This window comes from Netta rufina (assembly GCF_964035555.1).
Source record: "Netta rufina genome assembly, chromosome: 3".
Classification (NCBI taxonomy): Eukaryota; Metazoa; Chordata; class Aves; order Anseriformes; family Anatidae; genus Netta; species Netta rufina.
This window is the reverse complement of record NC_140125.1, coordinates 121,212,546-121,228,240: the sequence shown is the minus strand read 5'-3', so window position 1 is coordinate 121,228,240 and position 15,695 is coordinate 121,212,546. Positions and strand designations below refer to the sequence as shown.

The following is a 15,695-nucleotide window of genomic DNA, read 5'->3' as shown; positions in this document are numbered from 1 at the left end:
CTGCAGGATTGTAAACAGGAATGTCTCAGAACATTTTTCCCCATACATATGATAAATAATAATCCTATCTTAAAAAGTAAAGCCATATTTCTTCTAAGATACCCTCAGAATGTCCTATAACTCATATTTCTATCAAATCTAAAGATATTAGAGTTCTCTATTTTCAGCCTTGTGCACTAGATCATAGAATGGTTTGGGTTGGAAGGGACCTTAAAGATCATCTAATTCCAACCCGCCGTCATAGGCAGGGACACCTCCCACTAGACCTGGTTGTTCAAAGATAGATAAATTACAGTTGTTTGAATAAACAACTTCCACTCTCTGCTGCTTTGATTCAAGTCATTTTTAACTTTCTCTTTAAAGCCAGAAAATCTGACTCCCAGGCACCTTTCTGCTCCCACCACCTCTACAGCCCTTTGATTAGGTTTTCTCTTTCAGTCTTCCTTTTTTCTCTGTTATCATTCTGGTTACTGGTCTCCTTTCAGACTGATTTATAAACCGCTAAAGACCTGAGAGGAAAACCACATTATTTCACAGAAACTAATAAAATACATGACCATCACATTGGCAGTAACAAAGATTGGCTGCTTTTAACCACAAACTATTTATTTATTTATTTATTTATTTATTTATTTATTTATTTATTCAGTTCTTTCTATGATGGGAAGAAGTCTTTGTGTTTAGGTTGCAATTTTGGGTGCCTTTTCTAGTAGCTCAAGAATGGCATTTATTTCATTTATTTCCTCTAGCTGCCTAGAGCCTGGTGGTCCTAAAGCAGACAAACTTTGCAGTACCTGTGCAATATCTGACATTCTACCCACAAACACACCTGAGATCCAAACACACAGCATGCTGGGCACCTGTGTTCACTTTCTTGCACAGATGAGAAGTCATTTAAGTAACTGAGAACCTCCTATCAGTCACTTTGTTCAAAATCAGTAGTCTCAATCTTTCCTTGAGTCATTGCTGATCTATAATCCCCCGGATTGTTTTACAACCTACCCAGGAGATGCCACTATTTTCTCTGTGACAGCCAAGTAGCTCCCTGCAGCCCATAAGGAAAAATGCAGCATCGCAACGAAAGAATTTACCAGGGACATGGAGACCTGACAATGTTTGTCACTACTTTTCTCAAGCCTAGATGACTGCAGATTGCTTTGCAGAGTGAGGAGCTTAATGAGCCTTTGCAGCTATCTCTGGAAGTCACTGCTCTTCTGAAAAGCGGATTTCATGGGCGAGGGTTGTAAGGGTTGTAAGGGTTGTTTCATGGGTTGTAAGGCCTTCAAAGTTACTACAACAAAATCCCAAACCCTATTTTTAACATTTGCATGAGAAAATGAACAGTTTAGATATTTTGTCCTCTGCAGCTTTCCTTCTTTGTGAGGAGTAAATATCTCAGAAAGAGAATAATCCTTACTGTTTTGGCATGGAAGCAATGCGGAGATCTTTTCTTGGCCCTCTTGGACACAGCCCACAGTTTTCTAACATGGGTTCCTGAAGCCCTAATACAGCATAACCAAACCCTAAAATGTTATAGATTTGTGCAGAAACAATCTACAAAGTTTATTCAGAGCAAAAGCATTCTGAAGTATGGCAGAGTGTGAAAAGAAAAAAGACTTTTTGATACAGTGACTCCAGTTCTACATCATACAGCAGCAAGACTAAAGCCACAGCTTTTTGAGCTGAAGACTAACATTTTATAAGGTAAAATGTTTTTTTTTTTTTTAAAAAAAAAGTTTCATAGCTAAGACAACTCTTCAACATGGCTGAAAGTATGATCACCATCATCTTCTGCTTTCCTGGAGCTTAGCATGAACACTGAATTCTTAAAAGTTCTGAGGATCATCAAAATGGCAAGCCCCATCCTCTCCCAGCAGTAAAATTCATAAGATTGTAAATTCTACTTAAAATCCTTAATATCACATAGGAACAGTACAACCATCTAGCACTGTACTTAAGTTTTCCTATGAATAGGGAACTAAATGTGAGAGAGTGCCGTGCTGGACTTTCAAGCTGGACTGGTATTTGCCACAAGGAGCCTTCAGACCTCAGCTACAGAACACTTTTTTGGGTGAAAGCAGAGGATTTAATGAGACTTTTAAATCAAGCCACCAAAAGCCAGTTTGGCAAGCAGCTGCACTCCTCCATCACCTGGATTTGGAAGAAACTTCCAAAAACCTCTAAAGCTTGCTTCCTGTGGGCATTGTCTTCCCAGTTCCTTGGTGCAAGGACTAAACTGTGTCACGGAAAGCCTGCACCAGTATTTTACCTGCCCATCGTTGTAGTGTCACAGTGTTCTTTATGATCAAGACAGAAATAGAAACAAATAACAAAATGGTTCATATAACTACTGTACCCAGAAGAAAAGAAGATCCAAGAATGAGGCTGTGGATTTATCCTGGAAAGATGTACAACACAAAATCTGATTTACTTGTTCTTTCTTTCTTTAAAAAACATGTATGAAATATTGCCTAATGACTAAAAGAAGAAAAATTAGATGAAGAGAATATTACAAATATTATTTAGGTTGTAGGTACAGTAGATTTAATGAGATGAGATGAGATGATGATAGGCTTTTAGTATTGCTTGATGCTGAGGGAAGAAGAGCAACCACATACTGTTTGCAAAAAAGAGCAATATGCGCAAGAACCTAATTATCGTAACTCATCCACATAACTCAACCTAATTACCCACTCATCCATAATTGAGTATTTTCTCATATTTATTAGGTGCTCATGCTTTTCTTAGCAAGGCTGCACAGGTCAGCAGAGCCCTGCCAGGAGCACGGTGTCCCTGCGTCCCCCTGCTCCTGTCGAGTGCCACGGGGTGCCATGGGGCTCTTGCCATCAGGCAGTGGGAAGCAGCAGGCACTTTGGTTCATAGTCCAGACACCGACCTCTGCTTGTAGGAATCAGCCCGCCCAGGTACATCAGCAGAACCCCAGGAGGACCTGGGAGCATGCTAACAGAGAAAAGGGGGAACAAGAGCTGAGACAGAGCAGGTGGCGCGAGGTAGGAGAGGAGACGAAGGAGACATTGGCTTGGCAAGAGGGAGGCAGTGTAGGACATCAGTAACAGAGGGCCTTGGGTTGCCTTGTGAAGTTTTCATGTAATATGGCAACACTGAGGTAGGACCTGATATGTATGTAGAAGGAATTTTAGAAGAGAGGGTAGGTGAGCGGGCTGGGGACACTGCAGGTCATTTCAATCCCCTGCCTTTATCAAAAAGATAGTGCTCAACAAGAAATACCAAACTTTTTCTTACCTCAGACTGACCACCTGAGCAGATCAGCAGAGGGAGACAAACAGTTCTGCTCTTAGAAGCAGTGATTTAAATGAAGTTTAGCATTTTTTCTCTTAATTTTTTTCACTTTATTCATCTAGTCACCTTCTGCTTTTCTCTTTTGCTTTCCATCTAATTGGTCTAGTGTAGCCAGCCAACACTTATTTTAATCCACAGCACTCTGCTGTGACCAAACTGGCAAGCCAAGCATAGCCCTGAGCAAGTTAAATTCAATAAAAAGGATTCTGTCCTCTGAAGACTGTTTTGAAGAGAACAGGAGTAACCCAGTCAAAGCTTCTTCTGAGTGAACGCAGACTAAACTGCTGTCTACCAGTGTATAATTGCACTGGTTGCATGCCATAAGCCTCTGCTGCACCACTAAGTAAATTACATGTATCGAGTGACAGATGATGCATTCTCCTTTCTTCTCCTCTCTCCCCATTCATTTTTCTTCTTTAAGAAGAAACAGACTTGGACTTTAAGAATTAACTCTGAGATCCGGCTCAAAATTATTTTGGCCCAGTAAGACTTCAAGCAAAGACTTTTCCCCTAAAAATGTTAATAGAATGTATTTGTATTCATATTACAAGTGACATTTATTACAGTAACGAGCCTGCAGAAGGCAGTTTTAACATTTTATCTAATTTGAGAAAATGCAGAAACTGATGGACTGAGTCAGTTCCATCACCACAAAGTCCACTGTACAATTTCCAGCAGTGATCATTGTCAGCCACTTCAAAGAAAAGAATAAACAACTTTGCATTAGGCTGTTGTATGAACAGCTTCTGCATCTGGAATTCTCTTAATTTCTAGCAGTTAGAGCATGTTAAAAGAAAAAAAAAAAAAAAAAAGCATATTAAGTCAGAGAAATAGGGCTGGAGAGGACATCAAGAAATAATTTTGTTCACATCAGCATGTCTCCAATATTCCCAACAGACACTGGTCTATCTTGGTTTTAAAGTCTCCAAATACTCCATAGCTCTTTTACGGCAGTTCGTTCCCATCCTCTACTTTTATTAAGGTCTAGATTAATAGAAAAATATAGGTGAGAAGGGACCTCTGGAGGTTTCCAGTCCTTGTACTGCTCAGAGTAGGGCCAATTCACAGCAGGTTGCTCAAGACCTCTTCCAGCTGAGCTCTGACTATCTCCAAGGACAAAGATTCCACTTCCTCTCCGGACACCCTTTTCCAGTATTTGGCCATCATCATGGTGAAATGTTATTCTTAATATATAGTTGGAATTTCCTTCTTGTAACTACTGTCTGTTGCTTCTTGTCCTTTCGCTGTGCACCTCTGCTATGTCTGGCTCATCAGCTATCAGCAAACAGCCGTAAGATCCCCCTTTGCTTTCTTTTCTCCATGCTGAACATTCCCAGTGCTCAGCACCTCCTCCTACATCTTGTAGGACAGCCACTAAGCATCTTACTGGCCTCTGGGTGTGCTCCACTATGTCCATGTCTCAAACTGTGTAGCACAGCACCAGACACAGTAGATCTGATGGGGCCTCATCAGTGCTGAATGGAGGGGAAAAATCATTCTTGGCCAGAGACCCTTACTCTCCTGGCTGCACTCTTGCCAATAAAGTCCTGCACGTGCTTGACTGCTGTGCTGCAAGGACACACTCCTGGCTCCTTTTGCCCACCAATGCTTCCAGGTCCTCTTCTGCAAAGCCACTTCCAGCCCGTGGATGCTCAGCCTGCAGCACTGCAGGGGGTTACCCTGTCCTGGGTGCAGGACTGGCACGTAGCTCTGTTGGACTGCATGAAGGTGTTCAGAAGACGTGCAGATGTGGTGCTCAGGGACATGGTTTATTTGTAGACCTGGCAGTGCTAGGTTAGTGGTTGGACTTGGTGATGTTTGAGGTCTTTTCCAACCTAAATGGCTCTGAGATTTTATGGTTGAAAGCTCATTCCTCCAGACTGTCAAGGACTCTTAAGTTAGTATCACACAATGACGTCCTGACATCTGTGTTACCTGTTTTAATAGTTGCTGTGCTATTTCAAAGCCACCTGACTACTCTGCTGTACTTACCTGCCACAAAGAGTATGTTACACGTGTTACAACACGTTTACCTTCAGCAGTAAAGACTGGTGCAAACAACTCATTGGGCATCTTTGCTTTGTTCTTATCACTCCTGACTGATCTTCAACATCTTGGTCTTCAGAGAGCCCTACTGATTCCCTCCTGATTATCCTACTTTTGATGGTATTGAAAATCTTTTTACTATAGACTGCAGCATCCTTTGAGAAGTGCTCTTTATATTCTCTCCGTCTCTGAATTTCCTGTTAACATTTAACCAGACATGTTTATGGGCTTTCTTGTGCTTTTCATTCAGTCAAGCTCTCCATTTCTTGAATGCCATCCTTTCCTAAGGACACCCTCCTTAGCTTTCTTATTGACCCATAAAAGAGTTTTTTGTATGGTTTGTTTTCTTTTTGAATTTTGACGCAAAGCTTTCCTGGACTTCTAATACAGCATTTTTAACAGTCTCCAGGCAGCTTACAGGTTTTCTGTTTGTTTTTTTTTTTTGACTGATCCTTTTAGGATTTTTTCTAATTGTTTCATTTTGATGTAGCTCCCTTTCTTGAAACTGAGTATCTGCATATTGGATTTATTTGGCAAGCTCCCTCCTGCTGTTAAATCTGTGTGAGTGATGGTTACTGGTACAGATCAGCCAGCACAGCTAACCCCACGTGAACTCGTGCTGGTGCACCATGCAGGACTAAATTCAGGAGAGGTTCTTTTTGTGGACTGTAAAACTACTGTTCAAGGAAACATCCTTTATTGCACTCAAACGAGTTTTTGCATCCCCCTCTGAAAAGACATTGACTTTGTCTCTATGTGGGTAGCTGAAATCTCCCACTGCTTCTTACCTGTCCCAAATGTTGCAGCTTGTCTTTTCTCACTTAACATTTCTTGATCACTACCATCATCTAATCAGGGGGCGGTATTTCTACTCTGTTATTAAAAATTTGGAATTTCAACTGACAAGGATTCTGCAGTTCTCCTCTTTTTCTGTGATATTTTTATATTGCTACCCTGTGTATTTCCTTTACGTTCAATATCATTCCCTTGCCTGCATGTCCTGCTGGCCTGTAAAGCTGGCCACCATCTACTCAATGATTATCTTTCTTTTACTGGCTCTCTGAGATGGCTGTTGTGTAGGGGATGTCATTTGATCTTCCACATTTCAATTCCATATGGGTAGAAAAAATGATTCCCTTTTTTTGCTTTTGAATTTCCCAGCCTCTGAATCGCTCCTCTCTTTGTTTGCTATTATAAGAAGAGTATTAAAAAAAAAAGGAGCGTGGCTGGAAAATCTCAGATATTCCACATTGCACAGGCAATGAACCCTCCCAAGCGAGCCCTGCAGCTGTGGCATGCAGTCCCAGGAGTGCAGGTTGTTCCTCCCCGAGCCGTGATGGCCAGCTTGGACACCAGTTACGCAGGGGCTGGCTGAGGAAGGGTGATCTCCTGCTGGCAAGTAATAATTAGAAGCTGCCACGAAGCAGAGCATTTGGAAGAGTGCCTAAAACTCTGATTCCTTCAGAATATGAAAAGTATGTCTATTTTGGCTGCTATTTTTTGACTGTGAATAAACACTGGGTCTAGTAAATAACCTTAGGTTCTGTGCTGTTGAGCTTTGGACACGACGGAAGCAACACCACTGTTACTCTCAGGTCCTTCTTTCTTCCTTACACTTCTGCCCCTGATGCCTCCCTGCAGGGTAACTTACTTGGACAAGAAGAGAGCAGTGCTTTGTCAAAGGACTTTGCAAAGTCTTAATAAGCTCTAAATGCTGCTTCCTTTACATCCAAAACAGTTGCTTCATTTTTTACCTCCTTCAGAGCTACACACAAACAAGTTGAGGTGATTTACAGCTTTTTAAATGATTAGGATCTTTCAGAACCCGTATTATGACACATTAGTTATTGTTACTGGAAAAAGTCAAGTCATGAGTAAGAATTCTTCCACCATCTGCCAGACAGAAACTGATTCAGCACTTACTATCTCAATAGTTTTACGTGAAGACTACGTAAAATCCTCTTTTTTCATCTAAAACGGAAAATTTACACTGTCTTGCTTTAATATTCAACATGAACATAGTTTTAGTGAACTGAATGACTTCAGAAATGCAAATATACTACTTGATTGAGATACTGTGAATTGATAGTTAAAAACATTCTAAAAGTGCAATTCTTTTCTAATTAAAGAGAAATATCTGGTCCCATCTGCACCATGGAGTCAGATCACTGGCTGATCACACGCTGAAGAAAATTATGGGATGGCATGAGCTGACCTTGCTGGAAAGGACTTGAAAGTATTTTTACAGGAAGATGTAATGAAAAGATGAATGAAGACACTGATGTTAAAATACTGCTCTCGTGACACTAATGGGTGGCAGGAAACATAAATTCTGCCACAGCGGTAAGGCGGTTAGGAGAGGTCATTCCTGCTGCCAGAGGCTGTTGAAGGCGAAGCCTGTATGTGACACGCTATCCAGATAATAGCAGGTTTTGCCACAGCAACTGCCTAGAGCAGCAGCGAGGGAGCCTTTGGTGCATTTTGCTCGTAGCTGGCAGAGCAGCCAGGTGCTGGAGCACATGTTAAGCAGCACACGGTGTGGCGATGTGAAAGGGCAGCTGTAAGCTGAGGGATCTCCACTGCTGCTCCATCCACCTGGAGGAACGACCCTCTTGTCACTGCTCTGCTTCTGTGAGGATAAAGCAACACAAGGACAGATGCCTCCCCTTCCATTTAGACTATTCTACTGAATTTCAGTAAACCCTTAATTGCCGTGATGGTCTGTGGCAAGTTTCTGTTAAAGCAGTATTTATTTTTACCAATTTAAAGCTGGTTGGGTGTTTCACAGAATTTCTAGGTTGGAAGAGACCTCAGGATCATCGAGTCCAACCTCTGACCTAACGCTAACAGTCCCCACTAAACCATATCCCTAAGCTAATTTGTTTGTTCTAATTTATTCTATAGTAAGTGACTGCAACCATAAAAATACCTCTCTTTCTGCTTTTCAGGCTCTTTCTCTCTGGAATAAATATATTCCATAACATTTGTTCCATGATTTGTTTTCCTCAGGTATCTACTTATTCATCTCTCCTCCAGACTAAGTAGGACTGATCTGCTTATTCTCTCGTCTCCCCTGACCTCGTTTCTCATCATTTGTACTGTCATTTCCTCTTCCCCAGCCGTCTGAGACAGCAGTTTTGTGCTAGGAGAGGAGAACGAGGCAGGCGTGCTGCTCTTGGCATCAGGTGCGTGAAGAAAAGATGACAGTTTCAGGGAGCCTACCAACTTTAAGCTCCTAATTAAACGCTGAAAAACACCTTCCACATATTCCGCATGCAGCAACAACAGATGAATAATAAGAACTGGAGCCGGTTCATTTACTTACTGCATTCCCAGCCTCTGCAGCCAGCCGGGCGGCGTATCTGGCGATCAGCCGGTGCTCCTCGTCCAGCCTGCCGGGGCTGTCCAGGGCGCTGCGGGGAGAAGCCACAACAGCCGTCAGCACCCACGCCGGGGTGACACAGGAACGGGCAGGGGTGTTGCAGGGACACGGCTACCCGAAACAGGAGTCACACTGGAAGCAACCTCGCTCATTCCCTTTTTCATTCCTCTCCCAAAGTGGGGGCTGCTCTGGAGACCTTACATCTCGCAGCATTTCCTCCAGGACGCATACACTCCGCTTTTAAATGACTAAAATAAGTAATCTTTAATAATTAATAAACTAATATAATTAGTTTTCAACAACTCATAAATACATATAATTGGGAAAAAAAAATCAGTTTGTCTCCGAGGAGGTGCTCTGAAAACCCTTTCGGCTTACTCTGGATGAAGAGGGTGCCTATAGGAATGAAGAAGGAGCAAAGCTTCGTCCTCGGGGGATCTGGGGTGACAAGTGTCAGAGCAGAACTGTCTGCAGGAGGAGGAACGGAGGGATGCATCCTGGCCCAAGCAGAACATCCTCTGTCACTGAACAACATGAACTAAAATGCAGCCGTCACTTTGTAAGGCAGCCTGACAAAGCCCGGCCATGCAGAACACGGTAATTTCAGACTGGGTCCTTCACACCTCAGCTAGCAGAGGATGAAACAACTGAGCTGCCCTGCATCGCCCCACGCAGACAGCCTGTAGCTGTCTTGGAAATGGTGCTGAAAGGGATGCTAAAAATATTTCCCATCAGCAGCAGCAACCGTGACAGCACCATCGAGTGACAGACGAAACCACACGAATGCTGAGAAAGGACAAGTGGGGTAGAGACGGGAGGTGCCAGGTCCCCGAGTCAGGAGGTGGATGGAGAGCAGCACCCAGACCTTTCTCACCTCTAACATCAGCATCATCCCGTCTGCATGAGGGATGTGATCAGTCTGGGAATCAATTAGTGCCGGGAGCACTGACCTGGTCGCTAGCACTCACAAATAACTGCCTTCAACTACAAACACACGGGACAAATGGTAACTTTCAAGCTGCATTAACTGAAATCCGCCCGTGTTAAGATCCAGCAGCAATGCAGTTGTGTGGCATAGTGGCTTTGCCACCAAAAAACACCAGTGGAGAGCCATGGGGAAGAGCAGCTTCCTAAGACAACGTCAGGCTGAACTATTCGGTAGCTGCTTGTTGTCTTACTGCTGCACCAAAGATTTCCATCACAGTCTCCCTTTAATAGGGAGCCAGTGAATTAGTTATACAAACCAAAACATCGTTAGCTGAAAATCAACATTAACGTGGAAATGAGCAATGTGTTTCATGATCATAGCTTTCCAAATGCTATCCTTGATGTTTCATGTGGGATTCATAAATACCTTGTTGGCAGCCTTAAATTACAGTGCCGTACCTGTATGCATTTGCAATGAAATTCAGGATCAGAATCACACCGCAAAAAGCAGCAGGGAAAAAAGAGATACATATCTAACACACAATAAAAGCTACTTTCAGTCCCCATTACCAGTTTACAAGATAATTTACATTTCTTTAAGCTTAATTTCACAGATGTATGCTGACATTATTCAAAGAACCAAACCTATGTTGCATAAATTATGTTTATATAAAAACACAGATATACCTTTGTAAAGCCAAATTTAACAAATTGAGCTCTTTTGAGACTCAAAGTCAGCCTGTGCTTGAGATGGCACAGAAACAATGCACTGAATTTGACAGATGTACCACAATTTACACAGATGGGGTCCAGATTATTATAAATTACAGCACTATGCCTCCGTGTTTGGCCTGCTGGGGATCAGTGTGAAGGCACTCGGCTCTCAGCAAGCACCAAATGCAACAGAGGCAACTGGTGAAAGGTGAGATAAAACGGTGGGAAAAGAGAAATAAAAGAACAAAAATGGAGTCTTTACACCAGGCTTGGTGATCTTCTCACCTCATGCTAATTTGTGTTTTTTTTTTTTTTTTTTTTTTTTAATGAGAACAGTTTTTCCCATCCCACTTGCTGCGTTTGATGCTGGTTTTGGTCAGATCACCTCTAATTTAGTCTGCTCAAGTTTGCCTGCTGTTACAGGAATACAGACCATCCCACCCCACCCCACCCCACCCCACCCCACCCCACCCCATCCCATCCCATCCCATCCCATCCCATCCCATCCCATCCCATCCCATCCCATCCCATTCACCTTCCCATAATCTATCTCCTAATACCTCTCTCAGTTCCTGGACTGACTGCCTCTTCTTACCTGAGTGACGATATTAGACAATATTTACTGACAATTTCTTACTTTCTCAAGGAAAAGCTGATTTTCCTTTTTTTTTTTTAATTTTATTTTTTAATTATTATTATTTTTAATAGATATATATTTTGATTTTAGAAATATTTTCTGTCCAGAAGGGAAGTGGAGTTCAGGAAGACCTCCTGAACCTCCTGCGTGCTCACTGACACACAACACAGGTTTGAAGTGGGAGGCTCAAGGCTCCCCTGCAATGCACCTTGCTGTAGGACTAACAGGGCAGTAAAAACAACCTGAGAAACATTTTGGGGTTCTTTACATTGCTTTGTGAGGGAAAACTCACCTCCTTGTAGTTCTCAGGGGGACAGGAAAGGGAGAAAACAGAGAGAATAACCCTGGCTGCAGCCCAGGGCTCAGAAGGGAGGAGGGCACAAGGAAGAGTTTGGAGATTTGCCAGGCGACAGAATTTTGGAAAGGTAATGCCATAGATTTCCCTGTCCTAAAAATACTGTCTGGTCTATTTTGATAACTTTGTGCTACTTACAGAGCACTGATTAGTCAAACCGAGAGGTCTCCTGCTTCTCCCTTTGGGGCAGGCAGTGCAGACACCCTGTGAAAGGATCTGAGGGGCTGGGGCATCGCGCGTCTGGCGCGCTCCAGCCTCGGGACAACCATGGGTGGATATGGAGCAACTGGGGCCATTGGGGCAGCAGGGAGGGCAAAGGGGGGCTGGCAGGACAAAGCAGCTCTTTTCTGCTAGGGCTGTCCCCTGATCCAGCTGGGCAGGTGGATGCATAAATGCTGGAATTAACACAAAGAGTGGGGACACTGGCAGGAGGACCGGGGCAGGGGAACGGGACACGCAGAAGCCTGCACTTCTTGGGCTTAAAGCTCACGTGAAGCCATACACATGAAAAAAGAAAGAAAAAAAGAAACATCTACTCAGGGGGCAGATGTAGTCTGCAAAGGGAAAGCCGAGATGGCAGTGCCCTGCTGTCAAACACTAACACAGAAACGAGCTTGGGCAGCCCAACTACTGGCTAGGGCTGGGGGACTGGTAAAGGGTGCAGGAGCTGCTCAGACACGGTGGGAGTTCTGAGATCTTCGGCTCCTTGCAAAAGTGCTTTGGAATTCATTGGAATTCATGATGCAGAGAAGGGGCAGAGGGCAGCCAACAGAAGGCTTGCTTTATTCTTCCAGCACTGAGTTGAAGGTCCACATGTCCCAGGTGCCAACCACGGTGTGAGGAACCGGTCTCAAATTGTGCCAGGGGAGGTTTAGATGAAATATTAGGCAGAATTTCTTCATGGAGAGGGTGGAGAGGTGTTGGAACAGGCTGCCCAGGGCAGCGGTGGAGTCCCCATCCCTGGAGGCATTTACGAGACGTGCGGACATGGCTCTGAGGGAGGTGGCTCAGTGATGGGACTCGGTAGGTCGGGCTGATGTTGGACGTGGTGACCTTGAAGGTCTTTTCCAACCTAGGTGACTCTGTGATTCTCAGATTCTAATGGTGACCGAAGAGTAAGCATACTGGGGACAGAATAGCTTCAAGGAAAGTGATTTTCTCTTTTCACTCTGCTTTAAAGTCAGTGGTGCTGCAGACAACTGTGATTTCAGAGAACTGGGATTTTAAAGGAAACCAAATCAAAGCAGCCATGCATCTAACCAGCCATCTGTCCATGTATCAACTGACCAAAAGTAAAACACACAAATCTGGTGGCCAGCTATTCTGCAGGAAATGCAGAATACAGAATACATAAAAATAGTGACACTCCCAGTAGGGCTACTTAACGTTTTTTGGGTGAAAAGCAGAGCTGCCATAGAGGCTCCACGCGGATTGTGGAAAGGGGCAGGGATGCTGAATGATGGGGAATGAAGGTTTTGAATGCCCAGATTAAGAAATCTGTAACTGTTCAACTGTTCAAGTAATAACGTAAAGCTCATCAGCTTTGTAAGCTTTCTCGCTGCGTGCTGCACCACTTGCTGCGCTCTGCAGCTGTCTTTGCCTGTGGCACATCCTTTAGGGTGGGGTTTTCTGTTAATTCTTTGAAAAGCACTTAGCCAATTTGGCCTGCTACCATAATAATACAGTCGGTAGAAAAAAGAAGAATATATTATTGTCAAATAAATGAAATCCACTGAGCTCTGTTTGCTATAAGCCTTATGTAGCTTGGATGGACTTTTTGGTTGGAGGACATCAGTGAATTAAATAATCCTTAATACAATGAAAAATCTCAGGGATGGAGCTGGCCATGGCTTAAAGGCTCTCAAGGGCTGGCTGAAGGACGTGAAAAGATACTCGACGATAAAGAGCAAATGTAAGTATACACAACATCAGTGACTCTAAGTGGAAGAAAAATAAGTACAAATTTGCAGAAGGGCTCTTTTTTAAGCATAATTAGTCACTGGGACAGACTGTCAGTGTGATGAGCAGCTCCTCCACCACAGGGCTCTCTGAAAGCCACGTCTTTACAGGGACGGGGTATTAGGCTCTGTACCAGAGTATCTGGTGTGAAACATCTGAGGAGGTGCTCTGGTGGTCTCTTCTGGTCCCAAAGCCCTGGCAGGAGAAGGGCCACGATGACTGTAAGAACAGCAGCAGGGCCAGAAGAGCAGCCCAGAGCCGCTGCAAACAGGAGAGCACAGGAGGGGAAGCCAGGGATGGGTGCTGCAGCAGGCGCTGTGTGACGTGGGACCTACTGGTGTCCCCTGGTCAGAAATGGGCACAGTCTGCAACGGCTGGCTGGGGTGCCCTGAGAATCTCCATACAGCCTGCCAAAGGCAGAAAGATATAGGAGATTTTTTTTGCGTTCCCCCTGCCACTAAAATAAAAAAAAAAAAAATCAAAAGAAGATCAAAAGCAGTGACAAAGGAGTACAGATTTCATCGGGAATGTGCAGAGGCATTCCCTCGTACTGGCTTGGCAGACACTCCCATCCACAAAGAGAGCAGGATTAAAATTATTTTCTTTATGTTTGGCTCCTTCAAGGAGTATACTGTTACTCTGGTAACAAGTGATTTTTTTTAATTCAAAGACCTCAATGACTGAAAACCTCTACTCCAGCTGGTTGCAACATGGCCACTATGGGCTACCCCCAGTATTTCACTCTGTCCTATACTCTGCAAGATGCAGAAACTTCTTTCTATCTCAAAATCTGACGATTTCAGTAATTGGCTTAAGGTGAGAGTCCAAAATTCCTGGGGTTCATCATCTTGTGAACAATATTGTGGACTTGCAGTACACAGCTGGTGATAGCAGACAACAGTGACTCACTGACAAGAAAAAAACTGACTTTCTCTCTGGAAAGCCAGAAAGCACTTCATCAAAACGGCAGCAGAATACAAATTTCTACATGACAGAGTGCTGAAATAGGACTAAAAACATTATCCAGAGGAGGACAACGTGGATAGAGCAAGGCCCTTACATATAGCCCCCAGATCACTAAACCTCTGGCTCTGTGAAGGTATAATTTAATTAGGTCCAGAAGTGGAATACAGAAAAGCCCCTGGCGATGTCCTGTGATGAAATGGGAGAGCTACATTTTGGGGCTTTAGGGCAAAAGTTCTCTACACAGACACAGATATGAAATATAAATGTGCACAAATACTAAAGCTGAGTGAAAAGAATTTTTCAAAGCATTAGCATTCTTTGAAAGGCACAGAAAGAGACTGCCACATTATGCAGGTCACACTGATGGCACTGAAAGAGCTTGCCTGGTTAGCTCAGGTAGGCAAAACTAGTGGTGGGGTGGGACATGTGCCTATGACTGCACTGGAGGTGGAGAGGTATAACCAACGAGGAGGAGGAAGAACAGTTTGAGTTGCAGAATAATATGGGCAAAAAAATTAAGGGTTTTGAGCTGGCCGTGAAAAAACTTACAGTGGAAATTAGATGGTTTCCTATGGGTGAAAAACGAGATTCCAGAATGGTCAGGAAAGAACATTTACCTTACCCCCCTGGGATGATGTTACCCAGTTTGTGCTCGGGGCTCTCAGCACAGCGAATGCAGCAGGGTGGGACTGGGCACAGCGACCACTTCCCAGCTGCTGTCATCCCCTCTGCATGCTTGTGTGTGCATGCACACGTACTTGTGTGGTTCCAGAAGGTTTCAGAGAACACTGAGTGTATTTCCATCTATTTGCTGGCCGAGGCCAAACACCTTTGACTGGAACGTGACTCCCAGAGGAAACAGCGTTATTGCACCCCCCCGCTCCAGCAGCACCTTCCTAACACTGACCGTGCACCGCTCTGCAGCCGGTTCACAAAGGTTGCAATCAGTGCATGCTCATCAGCTAATCGGCTGGCAGCATCCGGGTTGCACTGTAACCTAGTAGTGATGAAGGCAAAAGAAGAGAGCAAACAGAACATAAATACATAAATACGTAAATCAAACATACATATGTGAATACAAAGCAAATAACTAATGAATGTTAACGAAATAAATGGTTAAAAATTAAAACAAGTAGATGAGCAATTAAAAGTGTAAACATGGTTCAGCAAGTCACACGAACAAAACAGCTTCTGAAGCTAAAGGTTAAAACACAGATTAGGAGAACATTCGGGTACCTAAATGTGCAACGAGTACAGCCGTGGAACTTCCCTGAGCCTGCTGCAGGTTTGGGAAGGCAGCACCACCCGTACCCATCCGACCCAAGGCACGGGGCAGTCCCTGATGGCAGCAGGGACATTTCTACCAGCACCCGTGGTCTGCAGCGAGC

The 15,695-nt window shown here is 43.9% G+C and overlaps 1 protein-coding gene across 3 annotated transcripts in view; it reads right to left on the bottom strand.

Annotated features, from left to right (window-relative positions):
• Positions 1-15,695, bottom strand: part of DTNB (dystrobrevin beta) — a 192,626-nt gene that overhangs the window by 72,842 nt on the left and 104,089 nt on the right. For 2 of the 3 annotated variants that reach the window (XM_084285383.1, XM_084285381.1), the window contains 2 exons: positions 15,215-15,304; positions 8,693-8,780 (listed from right to left, as the gene is read on the bottom strand). In XM_084285383.1, coding sequence (XP_084141509.1) covers positions 8,693-8,780; positions 15,215-15,304 — 178 coding nt within the window. The remainder of the gene's footprint in view (positions 1-8,692; positions 8,781-15,214; positions 15,305-15,695) is intronic. The other variant, XM_084285382.1, reaches the window with a different exon arrangement.